The 20,445-nt window shown below is 43.1% G+C and overlaps 2 protein-coding genes across 2 annotated transcripts in view; both read right to left on the reverse strand.

The window, feature by feature from the left end:
* LOC140588728 (uncharacterized) overlaps positions 1-20,445 on the reverse strand; it is a 462,332-nt gene that overhangs the window by 309,557 nt on the left and 132,330 nt on the right. The window contains exons 11-12 of the mRNA XM_072710663.1: positions 4,249-4,362; positions 2,215-2,328 (exon numbers count right to left, since the gene is read on the reverse strand). Of these exons, the coding sequence (XP_072566764.1) occupies positions 2,215-2,328; positions 4,249-4,362 (228 nt within the window). The remainder of the gene's footprint in view (positions 1-2,214; positions 2,329-4,248; positions 4,363-20,445) is intronic.
* LOC140588729 (NLR family CARD domain-containing protein 3-like) overlaps positions 1-20,445 on the reverse strand; it is a 300,771-nt gene that overhangs the window by 11,027 nt on the left and 269,299 nt on the right. The gene's annotated exons all lie outside the window — the stretch shown is intronic.

Below are 20,445 nucleotides of genomic sequence, written 5' to 3' on the forward strand. Positions count from 1 at the left end.
TTCAGTTCATCCTTTAGGAACTTTACGGCTTTTTCCTCTAGTGACTAAAATAAAGTCATAGTTAATTATTGCTACTTGCACCAAACCTTTTCAAAGTTTTAAATGTGAATCATACTTTTAAATATATTTCCTTTAACAGGATGAATTTCTTATTATTCAGCTGTATAAAATATAAGCTAATTCACATAACAGCTAAGAAAACATATCAGCAAAAAATACAGACCTTCAATATGGATGATAAGTCCGATTTATCATGTAGATCTGAACTGCATTCTTCAATATGGTCTCTGTGAATAAGGCAGAAAAGTTAATCTAATTCAATCCAATGCAAATGTATTTATTTTCACAATATTATATTGTCTCAAAGCACATCGTCCCTGCCGAATGCCCCCGGAGAGCCAGCCAGAGGTGACAGTGGGTTTTTTTGAGGGGGGGAGGGGGGGCAGCATGTGCTTCAGCAGAGTAAGCCTCTGGGCCTGTGATCAGAAGGTCGCCGGTTTACGCCCAGCCTCAGCAGAGTAAGCCTCTGGGCCTGTGATCAGAAGGTCGCCGTTTTACGCCCAGCCTCTGCAGAGTAAGCCTCTGGGCCTGTGATCAGAAGGTCGCCGGTTTACGTCCAGCCTCAGCAGAGTAAGCCTCTGGGCCTGTGATCAGAAGGTCGCCGGTTTACGCCCAGCCTCAGCAGAGTAAGCCATTGGGCCTGTGATACGAAGGTCGCCGGTTTATGCCCAGCCTCAGCAGAGTAAGCCTCTGGGCCTGTGATCAGAAGGTCGCCGGTTTATGCCCAGCCTCAGCAGAGTAAGCCTCTGGGCCTGTGATCGGAAGGTCGCCGGTTTATTCCCAGCCTCAGCAGAGTAAGCCTCTGGGCCTGTGATCGGAAGGTCACCGGTTTATTCCCAGCCTCAGCAGAGTAAGCCTCTGGGCCTGTGATCGGAAGGTCGCCGGTTTATGTCCAGCCTCAGCAGAGTAAGCCTCTGGGCCTGTGATCGGAAGGTCGCCGGTTTATGCCCAGCCTCAGCAGAGTAAGCCTCTGGGCCTGTGATCGGAAGGTCGCCGGTTTATTCCCAGCCTCAGCAGAGTAAGCCTCTGGGCCTGTGATCGGAAGGTCGCCGGTTTATTCCCAGCCTCAGCAGAGTAAGCCTCTGGGCCTGTGATCGGAAGGTCGCCGGTTTATGTCCAGCCTCAGCAGAGTAAGCCTCTGGGCCTGTGATCAGAAGGTCGTTGGTTTATTCCCAGCCTCAGCAGAGTAAGCCTCTGGGCCTGTGATCAGAAGATAGCCGGTTTACGCCCAGCCTCAGCAGAGTTAGCCTCTGGGCCTGTGATCAGAAGGTCGCCGGTTTACGCCCAGCCTCAGCAGAGTAAGCCATTGGGCCTGTGATCAGAAGGTCGCCGGTTTACGCCCAGCCTCGGCAGAGTAAGCCTCTGGGCCTGTGATCAGAAGGTCGCCGGTTTACGCCCAGCTTCAGCAGAGTAAGCCTCTGGGCCTGTGATCAGAAGGTCGTCGGTTTATGCCCAGCCTCAGCAGAGTAAGCCTCTGGGCCTGTGATCAGAAGGTCGCCGGTTTATTCCCAGCTTCAGCAGAACAGTCACATGTCTTTGGGCCCTTGAGCAAAGCCCTTAACTCCCAGCTGGACAGGAAGCAGCATCAGGCTCATGCTGGCAGAGACACATGCATCATGCCTGGTACCACTTTGCACCAGATGCTGAACAAGACCCTTTATCTTACCTGGCACTGGACATATTATTTAAAACATTTTATACTTCATTTCCAAAAAGTAGGCAGATTTAACTCAAAAAAACATCATGTTAAATAGTAAGACTTTACGTATTACTTATGTATTAATTAACCACAGAGTAAATAAAAAGAAAACATCCATTGATGTGATAACCTGGCCAGTCAGTAGATTCAGGCTCTCAGCTGACTTCACTTTATTACTGCATGACGTTGCTGAGATATAAAACTGATCCAGTCATTGGCTTTTAAGTATTTGCTGATTTAAATTCAAATGCCGACTTTTTTGGCTGGACAGTGCAGAACACAGACAGAATACAGACAGAACATCTGTTTAAATTCTCAAACACAACTGCATTTGACAAGTTAAAAAATTATGCATTCATTATAAAGATTCTTTCCTCATAGCTTGTATGTGTCTCTTTGCCATTTGACTGAGAGCTTGAGTGTTTTAAACAGTGTTTGTTTAAATGCACATTTACCTTTGATCTGTTGGAAAAGGTCCCTCACTGAAGTGGAGTGGCTGTCCCATTGACCTGTCACTCTTCAGGGAAACACAGCTGGGTACAGGGGAGTCTGCTCTCTCCATCAGGACACTGTGGACAGTGAGAGGAAACAAACCATCATGGTATAAATATACTTCATACAATGGGGGCGGCATCACACTGCTGTTTAGCTTCTGCTCTGCCTTCATGTACTTTGATATGCTGTGAAGCTCTTGATGTAAACAGGCTAGTTTACAGGTAACTTTAATATGAAATAGTCACACCTATAATTTAGATTATTGTAGGTTTAGTATCATTGATAAAAGCTACATCATTAGAGGGGTCTTTGGTAGTTTTCTCCTTTTTATATATTTGTTTGTGTGCTTGTTTATTTTTTGTTATGTGGCCATTTTGAATAGGAGGGATGATCTGTTACTCGCCTCTTGTATAAAAGAACTGGCTGATCGTGGAAGAAAAAGGTTTATGCCCAGCCTCAGCAGAGTAAGTCTCTGGGCCTGTGATCAGAAGGTCGCCGGTTTACACCCAGCCTCAGCAGAGTAAGCCATTGGGCCTGTGATCAGAAGGTCGCCGGTTTACGCACCCAGCCTCGGCAGAGTAAGCCTCTGGGCCTGTGATCAGAAGGTCGCCGGTTTACGCCCAGCCTCGGCAGAGTAAGCCTCTGGGCCTGTGATCAGAAGGTCGCCGGTTTACGCCCAGCCTCGGCAGAGTAAGCCTCTGGGCCTGTGATCAGAAGGTCGCCGGTTTACGCCCAGCCTCGGCAGACTAAGCCTCTGGGCCTGTGATCAGAAGGTCGCCGGTTTACGCCCAGCCTCGGCAGAGTAAGCCTCTGGGTCTATGATCAGAAGGTCGCCGGTTTACGCCCAGCCTCAGCAGGGTAAGCAATTGGGCCTGTGATCAGAAGGTCGCCGGTTCACGGCCAGCCTCAGCAGAGTACGCCTCTGGGCCTGTGATCAGAAGGTCGCCGGTTTACGCCCAGCCTCGGCAGAGGAAGCCTCTGGGCCTGTGATCAGAAGGTCGCCGGTTTACGCCCAGCCTCGGCAGAGTAAACCTCTGGGTCTGTGATCAGAAGATCGCCGGTTTACGCCCGGCCTCGGCAGAGTAAGCCTCTGGGCCTGTGATAAGAAGGTCGCCTGTTTACGCCCGGCCTCAGCAGAGTAAGCCATTGGGCCTGTGATCAGATGGTCGCCGGTTTACGCCCAGCCTCAGCAGAGTAAGCCTCTGGGCCTGTGATCAGAAGGTCGCCGGTTTACGCCCAGCCTCGGCAGAGTAAGCCTCTGGGCCTGTGATCAGAAGGTCGCCGGTTTACGGCCAGCCTCGGCAGAGTAAGCCTCTGGGCCTGTGATCAGAAGGTCGCCGGTTTATTCCCAGCCTCAGCAGAACAGTCACATGTCTTTGGGCCCTTGAGCAAAGCCCTTAACTCCCAGCTGGACAGGAAGCAGCATCAGGCTCATGCTGGCAGAGACACATGCATCATGCCTGGTGCCACTTTGCACCAGATGCTGAACACGACCCTTTATCTTAATTGGCACTGGACATATTATTTAAAACATTTTATACTTCATTTCCAAAAAGTAGGCAGATTTAACTAAAAAAAACATCAGGTTAAATAGTAAGACTTTACGTATTACTTATGTATTAATTAACCACAGAGTAAATAAAAAGAAAACATCCATTGATGTGATAACCTGGCCAGTCAATAGATTCAGGCTCTCAGCTGACTTCACTTTATTGCTGCATGACGTTGCTGAGATATAAAACTGATCCAGTCATTGGCTTTTAAGTATTTGCCGATTTAAATTCAAATGGCGACTTTTTTGGCTGGACAGTGTAGAACACAGACAGAATACAGAGAGAACATCTGTTTAAATTCTCAAAGACAACTGCATTTGACAAGTTAAAAAATTATGCATTCATTATAAAGTTTCTTTCCTCATAGCTTGTATGTGTCTCTTTGCCATTTGACTGAGAGCTTGAGTATTTTAAAGAGTGTTTGTTTAAATGCACATTTACCTTTGATCTGTAGGAAAAGGTCCTTCACTGAAGTGGAGTGGCTGTCCCATTGACCTGTCACTCTTCATGGAAACACAGCTGGGTACAGGGGAGTCTGCTCTCTCCATCAGGACACTGTGGGCAGCGAGAGGAAACAAACCCTCATGGTATAAATATACTTCATACAATGGGGAAGGCATCACACTGCTGTTTAGCTTCTGCTCTGCCTTCATGTACTTTGATATGCTGTGAAGCTCTTGATGTAAACAGGCTATTTTACAGTTAACTTTAATATGAAATAGTCACACCTATAATTTAGATTATTGTAGGTTTAGTATCATTGATAAAAGCTACATCATTAGACGGGTCTTTGGTAGTTTTCTCCTTTTTATATATTTGTTTGTTTGTTTGTTTATTTTTTGTTATGTGGTCATTTTGCATAGGAGAGATGATCTGTTACTCGCTTCTAGTATAAAAGAACTGGCTGATTGTGGAAGAAAAAGGTGAAGAAAGAAGATGGCGAGGTCTTTTTATTAAGCTACACATATTACAGTGCTGCCCACTGAGCCAGCCCTAGCTAGGAGCCCAGTTTACTTTATGTTATGGCCTGACTATAGACCCAGAGAGACATGCATGCTAGTGGCTGTAACACTGTTACCTCTCAGTGCTCTTTCTCTTACACACCACAGGGGGGCGCATTTCAGAAGCAGCTTCCTCCATGTTTGTGCCGATCCAGACCAGGTGTTTCCTGCTGGGGCCTCTGTGAACATGAAGGGTAAACAGATACATACACAGTGCTTGAAGTGGGCCGGAACGCAGCGGAACGCAGTTCCGGAACTTCTGTATTTTCGTCTTTTGGGTTCCGCCACTTTTTTCTGCGTTCCGGTACTTACTGAAACTGATCCGACGCAGCGACAGTGGCCCGAGAATAGACAATATCACAAGACCGATAAAAGACTACATTACCCACGAGCCACGACAGTGCCCTATCATATGCATCCACTGAGTCCCAACCAATCGCATCAGCTTTAGCCCTAGTCAATTGTTAGGCCTACAAGTATCCCACTGGTCTGGTTCATGTTGTTTTAATGGTTTTTCAGTATTCCATTTGTGAATGAGAAAAAAGTAGCCTATGCCTATAGGTTATTGCTTGGAAGAATGATTAAATTAAAATAGTTTTTGAACCAACACATCCTAAAGACTTGATTTTTTTTTCACCGCACAAATGTCAAATGTCGGAAAATTAGAGTTCCTGCACTTATTTTTCCCCACTTCAAGCACTGTACATACATAAACAATATCTAGTACTCAGAACTTTTACACCGAATCAGCGCACTGGGTCTCTACTCTGTTACTCTGACACATTTCATATCCGGGCTGCAGACTGACTTTCTGCACTAGTACTGAGAAAGTTACTGAAAATTTTAGGAGCACCAGCACAAAATTCATGCTCAGCACTTAGATCGACATGCAATGCAACACATCTTACTGTAACTGCCTTACTGATAAATGCTTTGGCAATAAATATACAATTTACAGAAATAACAAAATGACGTTTTACTTTAAAGGAGAAAGACAGAAAAGTGAAGTAGCGCTTAAATCAATGGCACCGCCGATCTATATAAGTGTGTAATACATTTTAATTTTATTATTAGTTCAGTCTGTTAACTATAATCTTACCTGGCAATGAAAAATATCTTTATTTTTCCCCAGAATCTTACTCGTGTGTCTTGACAAAATGGCGATTCCAGCATTAAATCACTTTCATTTTCAGACAGGAAATTATCCACTTCGTGTCAAATGAGGAAGCAGAAATGGGCACGGATTCAGTGGCACGGCGGGCCGTTTTAGGAGATTTTATCCATGTGACTTAATAATACACGATAAGTGAAAGGGGACAAGCTCCCGCCGCCACCTAATTCTGTCATAACGTACATTCTGCATTATATTTGTGCATATAAAGCGCGGTTCAGCAGTGACACTTTAAACACGATTAGATCACGAGTCACTATTCACATTTGTCGCCGTGCTGCGTCTGCTTTACACTTTTGTTCCCGTTATTTTTCTCCTCTGCGCTGAATTACAGGCACCTTTTAAATTCTTAAATTCTCTATTACGAATTAGTGCAAAAGCATCGTGGTACATTTTTCCCTTTGCATAATGAATCCCAGGTGCTTCTGGTCACACTGTTCATCCAGGGACACGGTGATGTCACTTGTGATCTATGGCGTTATGTGACTTTGTTTCTCATCTGTCCTTGAGTTTCCTTAGATCGTGGCAGGACGTGTTGCTTTTTGAGATCTTTTCGCCTACTTCACTTTGTCAGACAGGTTCTATTTCAGTAATTTCTTGATTGACCAGGTCTGGTGTTGTGGTTTTTTCTTCCCAGCCAATCAGGAGTCAGGAGCCGCTTGTGTAGATATTCAGATTCAGCCTTTATTGCAACAATGAAGTTACAACCAAGGCCGGACACTTACAAGTGTGTCCAATACTGTTTTACACCAATCTTTATACATTTTCTCATTGTGTAACAATATCTCGCCACTTAAGCATCATCATTCCCTCAGCCATTCACCATCGTTGTTTTCTCCCTTAATCCACACCCCTATATGATAAGTTTGTCAATCATCTCTTTTACTGTTTGGTGTCTCGGCTAAACATAAGGGTGACGTGACCATCTCTACTCAGTTTTTTTAATGCCCATCCGTGAACTTTTGGTGAACTCAGGCGAATCCCTTCCTTCAATAGCAAACCTTCACAGCTTCTGCTTGTTGCAGATTGTCTGGCTAGAGGGTTAATAAGGTATTTGTCCTTCAACATAGTGATAAGCTGCAGCGATAATAAAGTACATATTCATACACTAAAGGCTAACAAAATGGCTAACAGATACAGAAACTTCTAAGCCAACACAAGGTGCTCATTCATACTTGTTTTCCATCACATTGTGCACAGCAGTAATTGGTCAGCATTCTCTAAAGACTACAAGGTCAGTCTCTACACAGTGTACATCAGCTTTTTAATAGAGTCCTTCTGTGGCAAGAGCTTTCTGTATGTCCTGTGATGACATGGTAGGATTTTTGGCGACATCTTTCAGCATCTTGTGTCTGTCCTCGGGCTCTTGCTAGGACAGCCTGACCTGCCCACACGGAAATAACCTATATAAACATATATGTTTTAATATAGGTTTTGATATAGGTTTTTTATATACACTCACCTAAAGGATTATTAGGAACATCATACTAATACGGTGTTTGACCCCCTTTCGCCTTCAGAACTGCCTTAATTCTACGTGGCATTGATTCAACAAGGTGCTGAAAGCATTCTTTAGAAATGTTGGCCCATATTGATAGGATAGCATCTTGCAGTTGATGGAGATTTGTGGGATGCACATCCAGGGCACGAAGCTCCCGTTCCACCACATCCCAAAGATGCTCTATTGGGTTGAGATCTGGTGACTGTGGGGGCCATTTTAGTACAGTGAACTCATTGTCATGTTCAAGAAACCAATTTGAAATGATTCGAGCTTTGTGACATGGTGCATTATCCTGCTGGAAGTAGCCATCAGAGGATGGGTACATGGTGGTCATAAAGGTCATAATGGACATGGTCAGAAACAATGCTCAGGTAGGCCGTGGCATTTAAACGATGCCCAATTGGCACTAAGGGGCCTAAAGTGTGCCAAGAAAACATCCCACACACCATTACACCACCACCACCAGCCTGCACAGTGGTAACAAGGCATGATGGATCCATGTTCTCATTCTGTTTACGCCAAATTCTGACTCTACCATTTGAATGTCTCAACAGAAATTGAGACTCATCAGACCAGGCAACATTTTTCCAGTCTTCAACTGTCCAATTCTGGTGAGCTCATGCAAATTGTAGCCTCTTTTTCCTATTTGTAGTGGAGATGAGTGGTACCCGGTGGGGTCTTCTGCTGTTGTAGCCCATCCGCCTCAAGGTTGTGCGTGTTGTGGCTTCACAAATGCTTTGCTGCATACCTCGGTTGTAACGAGTGGTTATTTCAGTCAAAGTTGCTCTTCTATCAGCTTGAATCAGTCGGCCCATTCTCCTCTGACCTCTAGCATCAACAAGGCATTTTCGCCCACAGGACTGCCGCATACTGGATGTTTTTCCCTTTGCACACCATTCTTTGTAAACCCTAGAAATGGTTGTGCGTGAAAATCCCAGTAACTGAGCAGATTGTGAAATACTCAGACCGGCCCGTCTGGCACCAACAACCATGCCACGCTCAAAATTGCTTAAATCACCTTTCTTTCCCATTCTGACATTCAGTTTGGAGTTCAGGAGATTGTCTTGACCAGGACCACACCCCTAAATGCATTGAAGCAACTGCCATGTGATTGGTTGATTAGATAATTGCATTAATGAGAAATTGAACAGGTGTTCCTAATAATCCTTTAGGTGAGTGTATGTGACATATATAAAATTGGCCGTTTTCCTATATTATATGTACATATATGCACATATATGTTCACCTATATGTTTACCTATTATTAAATTATTATTAAATTATTATTACTAAAATTATTAAAATCCATAGCTGCTAGACAACATAAATAAAAGCCCAAAATTTAGAAATTAAAATTTTTTATTTACATTTAGCAAGTGTCTTGTCACACAACAGCAGTCTGCACCTGCAGGAGCCAGGATTCAAACCCCTGACCTTCCAATCATGGGACGACCCACTCTCCCATCTGTGCCACTGTCACCATTAAATTGCTTTTTCTTTTTCCTCTGTTTCTCCCTCTCCCTCCGAAGATTGGCGTGAAAAAGAAATGTTCTTCTAAATACAACTGCATAGTAAATGTTTCATGGGACTGCATAGTAAATGTTTCAGGAAAACGTGTAAACATAATAGCTTTCCATCTCCTCTCACTTATTTGCCATAGTTAAATTCCATAACATGCCAATTACATGTGATACCAATTTCACGTGTTCGCACATAAGTTTTTTTTTTTTTTAGTTAGTTCTTAGTTATTGCCTTGATAATAGAAAATATGAGCTTAGAGGCATCATGTATGACAGTTGCCAAAGTGAGATATGAGCTAAAATGACCAGATCCTGCCATGAGCTATATAGGAGACATATCTTGTATGTACATATAGGGCTTATATGTGGATAAAAAGAAGCAATACAGGAGACCTATATGGCCTGTATATGCACATATATGCACCTCAATTTTGCCTATATGTGGCATATATGCAGCATATATATTATCATATATATGCATATATACTGCATATAGGTTTCATATATGCGCATAAATCCTCATATAGGTTCTTTCCATGTGGGTGGCCATGTTGGCAGTTGTTTTAAATGTTCCACTTAATTTTCTGGACAATCGAATCGTTGATTCCAAACTCTTGAGACCTTCATATATCCCTCCCCAGACTCATATGTGTAACCTTACGGTGCTAGGTCACTAAGTGTAGCTCAGAGACCAGACTACGCCACTGACGGCCCCGCCCCTTAAGATGTATGACTACAGTTACCTTCAGGATTCCCTCAGAACAGCTACGTCACATAGACGACACAGAGACATATCTCAGTAACTGGGCAATGTTTATTAACTCTATAAAACCTTTAAAGAAAAAGGATTTACAAATAACATAAGTTCACAAAACAATGTCATAACATGGCTAAAAAACACACAAGTCAAACAGGGGAAGGAGAATTCCATTACAAAACCCAGAGTACTGGCAGTCCAGTTCTATACACAAACCTAAACCAGTCTGTAAGCCAGTGAGTGGTTACCTGGAGGAAGAGGGGAAAGGAAGTTCAACACAGCAAACACACCAAGTGCTCCAGTATCGAGGTGGTATATCACTAACACACACAGTCACACAGCAAACACACCAAGTGCTCCAGTATCGAGGTGGTATATCACTAACACACAGAGTCACACAGCAAACACACCCAGTGCTCCAGTATCGAGGTGGTATATCACTAACACACAGAGTCACACAACAAACCACAACATAGTGTAGGAGCACTTACTGATTCACACCTTATTCACTCCATGCAATGCAGAAAATGCCACACCAAACACCCCCAAAACACCAGCATCACGTTCACCGGCTCGATAGCTGGCAAGCGAATAATAAATACACTATAGACTCAAACACACACACACACAAAGTTAGACCAGCCAGTACCCAGAAACTAAACCTAATCAGAAAAGAAGCATGTGCACCAGCAGTAGTCATTGCCCAATCACTTGTTCACACAAGTTACAAAAGAACAAGCCACATGATCTTATCACAAACAACAACAAAAAAGAAAACAAAATAAAAAATGTACAGGCAAAACAGCAACGGAAACTCCTGGGCTGTGTAACAATGTTCTAACCATTTACACCTAATGTGGTGCCCGCAATCAAATTCTGGGCATTTTAAATAGTCATGAATGTGAGGGTGTCCTAACTATTTCCTCAATGGAAATTGGCATCTTAGTTAATTTCTTTTGTTGAATAAATGATTTTTTCCCTTGTTTTTGCATAAGTGATATAATTACATCACCTTTAACTACAAATATAACTGAAAAGAAGATTTAATATTGATATGTTGATATTTCTTAATACATAACTAAATATTTAATGGGGTGTCCTAATTTATTCACATGTACTTGAAACATTTATTGAACAGTGGGTAAACACTTGTGTGGTGTCTTTCAGGTCTGATCGATGCCTGACCCAAATTATCTTCCCTCCAAAAGATCCTTATGCTTTTTCTTAAATGACCTTCATTCTTTATCCACTCGATGGACAAACAATACAGCAACATAGAATGAGTGTGTTGTTTGTTAATTAAGACTGTCTTTTTTAATTAATAAAGGAAGATGGTGGGCCTGTATCACAAAGCTGGATTTCTTGCTTAGCCGGTAACTGCCAGAGTCGGTACCCGTCCAAAGTACGTCGTCAGCGGTTGGCCGGCAGTTGCTGCTGACCATCCAGTTCCCTCCTCTATCTTAATCCTAAATCCCTATTGTGTTTCCCCTACTCCCTGGATTACTGTGTAACTCAACAGGCTAAGTGTACCCCCCCTCAGAGGCTGTGAGCCCTCTGGTTATGGGTTTGACTCTGGACTGGTTTACTGCCCCCCGCCCCGCTCTGTTCTGAACATTCAATACTGTCCCCCCATGTGGGAGGTGTGTTGGATATTGGACACTGAAAACATGTGGTCAGCCGAATGGGATCTCTAAGCTGCCTTAGTGTGTGATTGTGTGTGTGAGTGTGTGCTCTGCTATAAACTAGTATCCTATCCATCGTGTCCCCTGTCCTTAGTGTGTGATTGTGTGTGTGAGCGTGTGCTCTGCTATAAACTAGTATCCTATCCATCGTGTCCCCTGTCCTTAGTGTGTGATTGTGTGTGTGAGCGTGTGCTCTGCTATAAACTAGTACCCTATCCATCGTGTCCCCTGTCCTTAGTGTGTGATTGTGTGTGTGTGTGAGCGTGTGCTCTGCTATAAACTAGTATCCTATCCATCGTGTCCCCTGTCCTTAGTGTGTGATTGTGTGTGTGTGTGAGCGTGTGCTCTGCTATAAACTACTGTAGTATCCTATCCATCGTGTCCCCTGTCCTTAGTGTGTGATTGTGTGTGTGAGTGTGTGCTCTGCTATAAACTAGTATCCTATCCATCGTGTCCCCTGTCCTTAGTGTGTGACTGTGTGTGTGAGTGTGTGCTCTGCTATAAACTAGTATCCTATCCATCGTGCCCCCTGTCCTTAGTGTGTGAACAAACAGGAAGTCCGGGATCCAGTTGCATAGGGGGTTATTCAGGCTCAGCATTCCAATCAGGGGGGTATGCATTAAAAACAATAATAAATAAAGTATCAATTATATTCCATGAAGCAGGATTAAGGGAAAGACTGACTTATTTTGGCAAGTCTGGCTCATTAAAGTGGGAGTTCCGTTCCATCAACGTGTCTTAATAATAAATGATACTTCATTGATCCCCATGTGGAAATTGTTCTTATGCCTCCCTCAACTTGCTCTTTTTTGCAGAGTAAGTTGTCCATGAAGGGCAGACACCTTTGGGGCACCCAGGGAGCTGGGGATTAAGGGCCTTGTTCAAGGACTCACAGACATGCTGAGACTGGGTTTGAACCAGTGACTTTGTGATTACAGGCACACAGGCTTAGCCCACTAAGCCACACGCTGCCCAATTAAGCTAGTTAAATTAAATTAGTTAATTAATTAAAAAGATTAAATGAATCCCCGCTGAGTTGCTCGGGACCTAGTTAACTGTCTCGTTTAGTTAAGCGCTGTCTTGAAGAACGTCCGACGTGTGGGAACAGATTCCCAAAAGATCGTTCCGTCGGACGAAATTCTGCGCTCTCACTACTCATGTCGTAATAAATATAATAAAACCTATAAAAATCACTTCTCGGCATTCTAATTAATTCCAAAATAATTAAAATAAAAGTGTACCCATATTACAAAGGTCAAACATGAAATTAAATGAGTACATTTAAAAAAAAAAATCCATTAATATAATATGAACAGGAAGATATATTTATATTTTGTTTAGTCAGTCTACTTTGAAAGTTTATTAGTAAAATAGCAAAGACAAGATACGGTTATTTTTGCAGAACATTTCACACGGATGCAATTGAAAGTATTTTAGGGAGATCAAATAATACAGAATAACATTATACAGTAAGAATGAACTCAACCAAGGAAGTTCCCCGTTGGCTATGGGGATGGAACCAGGAACTTTCGCGGTGTAAGGCGACAACATGAACCACTGTACCATCATGCCACTGTACTAGGCTCTTGTAACATTTACATAACTTACACATTTAGTCTGTCTGCAATTCTTGGCCAAGCCAACTCCCTGGCTGTGTTTATGGCCACAACATTGCCTTTTTTAGTGATTACATCTTTGTATTTTTCATACAGCTCCATCAGCAGCGTTTGTTCTGTGGCGAAAAAAAACACCACTCTCATTTTACACGCTTTCCGACTCATTTGATCTATCTATCGTTCATCCATTCATTTGGGCTTCTTAAATATCTTGGGTGTGCGCACTAAGTATGTCTTCAATAAATCATTTAAGAATATCCATCCATCCATCTCCTAACCACTTATCCCGGTCAGGGTCATGGAGATCCTTTTCCGATCAGGACAGGTTACAAGGCTGGGACCACCCTGGACAAGGTGATTAAAGAATATAATCTTAGCTAATGAAACAAACTTCTTTTCTCATTTTTCCCCTATGAGTAGAAACAAATGTGCCTGTGCATATAACTTACAACATTGTCTGTATATGTCATCATCATCACTCATGTCGTCTGTAATGAAGTGACCAAGATATTTAATCTTTTTACAGACCTCAAGACTATTATTAGATAATTTAAACTCAGGAAAATTGAGCCACTTGTCCTGCTTGGTTCTACATATTAAAACATTCACTCTTGCCAGCATTATATTTTATATCATATTGCACCATATTCCGTACAGATAGTAAGAAGCTGCTGTAGCCCAGCACTACTCGGACTAAATATTATAAGGTCGTCTGCATACATAAGATGATTAACCAACAGCCCACCAATCATACAACCAGTGTTGCAGGCTTGCAGTCTGACAGACAGCTCATTAACATATAAATTAAAGAGGGGACAAAATCCCTCCCTGCCTAACACCATTGGACACTGTAAAGGGGGCAGATATACTACCCCCCCCCCATTTAATATGCATCTTCTGGTGGGCAGACCAATAGGCAAGAAGCCTCACAATATACCCAGGCACTCCTCCTAGCTTTAACTTAATAAAGAGTAGTTTGTGATTTACTCTGTCAAATGGTTTAGAAGCATCAATAAAACACATAAGAACAGATGAATTTTTGGCCCTGTAAAGATTCACTTAAGTGCATATATACACATGTCTGTGCCATGCTTTGGTTTAAAACCAAACTGATTATCAAGGGAAATAATGTAGTCACTCACCCTATCAAGCAAAATGCTTTCCATAACCTTAGATAAGGTGCTGGCTAATACTATGTGCCTATAGTTATCCAGGCAACTAACTTTTCCCACTTTATCCTTAATTACTGCCCAGGATAAGTAAGGTAGATATCATTGAATCTGGTAATATTCCATGGATCATCAAACCAGTGAAGCTGAGAGACAGTAGAGCCTCAAACTAGCATATTTCAAATGCTCAGCATTAATTAGGTCCATGCCACATGCTTTGTTGTTAGGAAGTTTCTGCATGGCATCATACACTGCATGTGTCCTTATAATTATTGATTCATCACTCATTTCAGAGTCCTCAACAAATGGTTCACTTTTTAAACAATTAAGAAGGGAACAATAGTGCAGTCTCCATAATGCTGTAACATTATCTTCTCCCGAGATGCCATCAATAGTGCAAGGAGGAGAAGATTTACAATTATTCATGACCCTCACCTCTTTCCAAAAGCCAGTAACATCATTACACATCATTTTGTTGGCCATGGAATTGGCCCTCGTGGTTTGCTCATTTTTAGATATAAACCAAGCAGCTACTTAAATCCAGCATTGGCAAGTTTTTTATGGTCAAACTCTGGGCCTTGCCTTGGTCTTCCAGCCAAGGCCCAGAGATTATAAGCTTCACGAGCTTCAGCATGATATAGAGCAACATGCTCCTTCCAACCAGGTCTAATGTTATACATCCTATTACCCTCATATTGTTTGTGAAAAATGTTCCCGCCATTAAACAGAGCAGCCACTACATCCTCATACATGCAGCAGAGACTCTCTTGTGCTCCTCAACCTGACAGCTGACATCCCTACACAAAAGAGCTTCTCTAGGCAAATAAATATTACTTAAATATTTATCTGTGCTGCTGTAATAAGCCGAGAAGTCCTCTTTAGTGAGAACTGACCAATCTAATTTTGCAGTGACAGCACCACTGGGAGCAGTGTTATTCCCAGCTGTTGACGGCAATTTTTCAACATTTATTGCAAAACCAAAAGGTATATGGTCTGTTAGTGCTGCTCCATACTCGATATACATATTCCCTAAAGCTGCATGCACATCTGCCGCACTAACACAATGGTCAGGCCGTGATGTAGTATGGCAGGCTGCACTTATGTATGTATAACTGTCTGCGGGCAGCAACAGTGTCCTTGAAAGAGTTAAATTATTATCTCCACAAAAGGGGATCAAATGACTAGCAAATAGAGAGCTAGTATCTGTAATATCAGCATTCATGTCCCCCACCACATACTGTATACACTGTAGGTGCTATTGTCTTGTATAAAAGCATTAATAAAAGCCAGTTTATTGAGATATTCATCCTCATTTCCATGAGACTCATATGGTATATACACATTTAGAATGACAAAATTATTATATTCATGAGTATATAGTATACCAATACACCAATCTACATCCAGCCTAATCGGCTTTATCACACCATCGAGCTTTTTATCCCAGAGCACAGCCACCCCTCCTGGAATTCTACCTCTAACTATCGTCTCGCTAAGATCAATCTTTGACTCCCCCACACCCAGGAAGTTTTGATCAATACAGTTCAATTTTTCTAAGTCTTCTTTAGCTAAAAATGTCTCTTGTAAATATAAGATGTCACATTCTGTCAGCAAATTGTCCACAGCAGAACGCCGAGCTTTATCGCCTGCGCTCTGCCCTAAACGCAGGCCAGGCAGGTGTAAGACGGCACCCTAATTGACATTGTTAAACCGATACATTAGCACCAGAGGGCACATTTACCTCCCTTATGGGAGGCACAGTATTCAATCCAACAGTACTGGCCTTACGTGGTTCATAATAACGCCGGACCAGAGCCCCTTCAGGCCAGAGCTCAGCAGTCTACATTTCACCAACGTCATTCCATTCAGCAGTCACTTTAAAAGACCCAACCCTGCCGTGTACATTGTCGATTTTCTGGCAGGTGACCTCCCTGTTAAGTTTACCTTTAAGATACAAGGCAAGTGGCTCTGCTTCCTGGTCAGGGGAAAATTTTGTGGCAAATACACTCACTGATCTGGTCTTCACAGTTTTGATGGTTCTCTCCACTCCAGTACCTACAATCGGTACGAGCCCACGTCTCTTATTACGGACACCGGTAGCATGAAGCACACCCGAACCCGCAGCAGCATTCAGCCTCTTCTGCCGAGACCGGCCACTTTTCACAACTTTACTCCATGGTGGGGAGCCTGTGAGAGACATTGCCCCAACTAATTGGTCCTTCCCCATTACAAGAGTTTCCATGTTGTTACCAGAGGCAGCCATCACAGCCCCATTGCGGCTGCAGTGATCAGGACCAGGCCAGCATGATGAAACGTCGCTCTGTGTGTGGAGGCCATCCAAGCCAGCTCCATACCTCAAGGTCCCGCGTTCTTCATCTCGCCTCCCCTGCAGTTCCACAGGATGGTTCTCCCATGCAGTGTGAGAAGCAGTCTCTGGACCCAGTGTTTTTTTATATTGTTGGCATCTCTGTGCTGTCCTTTATATCCAATACATCGCTGTGTAGTTCCAGGACGGAGCTCGAACAACACTTTCTTGGAGGCTTCAATCCCTTCAGGATCAAACGTATTTGTTGCCAATAGAACAATCTCATCTTGGCTTAGAGTCTTCATTTTCACAGCAAGGAAATTAAGAAGCTCATCTTCCACAATCACCTTGCCATCAGTCGTCCTGAATATCTCAGGTTTTAATCGCGATCGTTTACAAACCGGAGCTGCCGAGTTACAGCTTGCAGTGTCCGCCATGCCTACATGCGTGTACATCAAACTACAGGGACATACCGACCAATCCGTGCAGGTGGGAGAGTGGGACAGGGAAAGGTAGGGAACTTCTATCCACTTAGTTATTAACGTAGAGAATATTATAATACTCGGAGACTTCAATATACATGTGAACATAGAGACTGATGCCTTCAGAAAAAGTTTCCTGTCTCTCCTGGACTCTGTTGAATGTCACCAACACGTAACAAGACCAACGCCTGTTCACAATCATACACTAGCCTTGATTATTACTCAGGGAGTTTCTGCTCATCTTGTATCTGCCTGTCCATTGAATAAGTCCTTCTCTGACCATTTTCTAATCACCCTCCTGATTGAGTCACCCTCTTTGACTATGGCAGAGAAGATTATTAGGACACGTCACCTAGATGATAGAAATTCACTACGATTTATTAATGCAGTAACAATGTGAACTTCATGTCCAGTACAGATGTCAATGACGTCACCCATGACTTCAATACAGTGTTTAGTTATGTTTTAGATGAACCAGCTCCTTTGAAAAAACCACCAGACACTCCCCATGGTTTAATGATCACAGAAGCTCTTACAAACAGGAGTGTCACAGATTGGAGCACAAACGTAAATCCAGGGGCTTAGAAGTCTTCGAGTTGGCTGGTCCGACAGCCTGCAATAATACAATCAAGCCCTTTATGGGGCAAGTTCAGCCTATTCTAACCTTATTCATTGCAACAGAAATAACCCTCGCTACTTTTATAAAACAATACCTCATCTAACAGATAAGGCTGAACCTCTGCTACTGAGTAAATTCAGTAGCCAACATTTTATGGATTTTAATGACAGAATTACACACATTAGACTTTAAACATATTCAAATGGCTCACAATTAACTTTGCAAATGTAACATGAACACACCCTTAATGTTCTTGAATTGATTAATAAATCCCAAGTGTCACCCTTATCCCTGGACTTCCACACCTGTCTCCCCGCCAGGCCACAGCATGTCACCACACATTGTGGCTGTGGAAGTGACTGGAACACCTGAATTCAGTGACCTGGAGGGGGGTCTCAGTACTTTTGGCAATATACTGTATGTGGATGTCATGCGACAGTGGAATCAGATTGCTTTAAGTCTTGCTCGTGTAACCTGGTATTTTATGGATTGTATTTTTTCAAATATGATTTAAATGAACTTATATTAAAATTAAACAGACAATAAACAAAATTGTTAACAAAAATGACCATGCAGAATGATCATACTGTTGTTTTATAATGGACATTCACATTTTTACAACTGAGATCATTCAACATTAACTAAGAATGAGCTAAAAAATTGAGAAATTATTTTTTATTTCATCAGCAGTGGATGTGTTTTCATATTTACTACATTGTTGGAAGGTTTATGCATACATTTCACCACAATTGTGAATATCATTTTGAGGTTCTCCTCTGTGTTGTTTTTAAAATGTGTGTTTTGGTGCTTTATAATAAGAGCTCATAAGCAGAACGTAACATGAACTAAAACAGACAATAATAAACCTTTTTGTCTTGGAGGCGCCAGTGGATCGTGGATCTCCACCCCTACTGGGGAAACATGAATATTGGGGGGGCTGCAACCCCCCAATCCCCTCATAATTTACGCCCATTGTATATCTGTATGTCAGTGCGTGTATATCTGTATGTCAGTGCATGTATATCTGTATGTCAGTGCGTGTATATCTGTATGTCAGTGTGGGTGATTGCGGTTGTGTGGTTAGTTTTCCAGATTTTTTTACGGGGCGAATTTTAATTAATATTCGAATGTTCGCATGCGCACTTCCTACTCACTCACAGTCACTGGTTGTTATAGGGCCAGACTGCCATCTAGTGGCATACCCCACGCTTACGTTTGTTTTACACGTAATACGCTTGGGTGCTGTCTGTTATCTGGCACTCGTGTCCCGAAGCTGTGACATGCTATGTACGTTACAAGTTGCTAAAATACAGAGTGTTCTTCCAGTGGTCGCGTTGCCGTTATTTGTGCTTGAAACATGGTGTCAGAAGTAGCTATCTGTGGCTCCTGCAGGTGCACCTGATGATTTTAGCGCTGCATGCTTGGTGAGTTTTTATTTCTTTCCGTTGCCGTTCTCGTTTTCTATTGTGGAAATATGTCCGCTCCGACCATTACCCCGCCGGCTGCTATGAAGCTCGCAGGAGACTTACAGTAGGTGCGAACTGGGATACGTTTCGTGCAGACTTCGAGGATTATGTTCTCGTTACGGGGCTCAAGGAAAAGGACAAACCGGTACAGGCTGCAACTTTACGCACTGTAATGGGTGCCGAATGCCGCCATGTGTACCGGCACAACCTAAGACTGACCGCTGAGGAGCGCGACGACATGACCGTCATTCTGGACGCCCTTACGGAATATTTTAGACCAGCAAAAAACGTCATTTACGAACGCTACATGTTCGGGTGCTGCAAACAGGAGGACGGTGAGCCTCTTGACAATTTCATTACTCGTCTTAGAGAAAAGGCTGCTTCCTGCGAATATGGCGCATTGAGAGACGAAATGATAAGAGATCGCATAGTGCTGGGCATAGCAGCTGAAAGCACAAGGCGACGCTTATTGAGAGAGCGGAATCTCACACTTAACGACTCAATTGAAATGTGTAGATCAGCCGAATTGACTGACATGAGGCTAAAGTCAATGCTAGGTGACAGCCCCCGGACGGACGTTATTAATTTCACTGCAAGACCAGCAAATAAACGGTACAGTCAGGGACAGCAGACCGAACAAACTGCAATTTCTTGCCGATACTGTGGCTCTCACCATCCCAGAGGGCGAGAACATTGCCCAGCCAGTGGCAAACAATGCCGAGCATGTGGCACAGATAATCATTTTTCACGTGTGTGTCTGAAAAGTAGACTTAAGCAGCCAGACAATAAGGTCCACCTTGTCGACAGTGTAAATCAAACACCAAGAACCGAGCAGGACTGTGAACTGTTCACTGTGGAATGCATTGATTCTATGCAAACCGCTGGCCAGAAATGGTTTGCAACCCTATGCATTAATAACAAGCTCCAGCAGTGTCAGCTGGACTCAGGGGCCACCTGCAATGTTATGGGTTCTAGGGTCAGGGTATGCTTGCTCCTGGTGTCCGGCTGCGACCGAGCTCCACTAAACTAAAACTCTATTCAGGACAGCTTATAAAGTCACAGGGACGTTTTGTCGCGAATTGTGTTTTTAAGGGGAAGACACACACATTGCAGTTTGAGATTGTGGATACTGACCAACAACCTTTGTTATCAGGCTCCACATGTGAGCGCCTTGGACTTATTCGATTCACCGTCCCGGCCACCATCAATGCAACAGATGTTACCATGTCTTATAGCCCTCTGAACAAAGAGGTACTTATCAGCATGTATAAGGATGTGTTCCACGGGCCCATAGAATCCGTTCCAGGCGTCGTACATTTTGATCTGGATGCATCAGTTAGGCCTATGCA

Source organism: Paramormyrops kingsleyae, chromosome 4, assembly GCF_048594095.1.
Source record: "Paramormyrops kingsleyae isolate MSU_618 chromosome 4, PKINGS_0.4, whole genome shotgun sequence".
Classification (NCBI taxonomy): domain Eukaryota; kingdom Metazoa; phylum Chordata; class Actinopteri; order Osteoglossiformes; family Mormyridae; genus Paramormyrops; species Paramormyrops kingsleyae.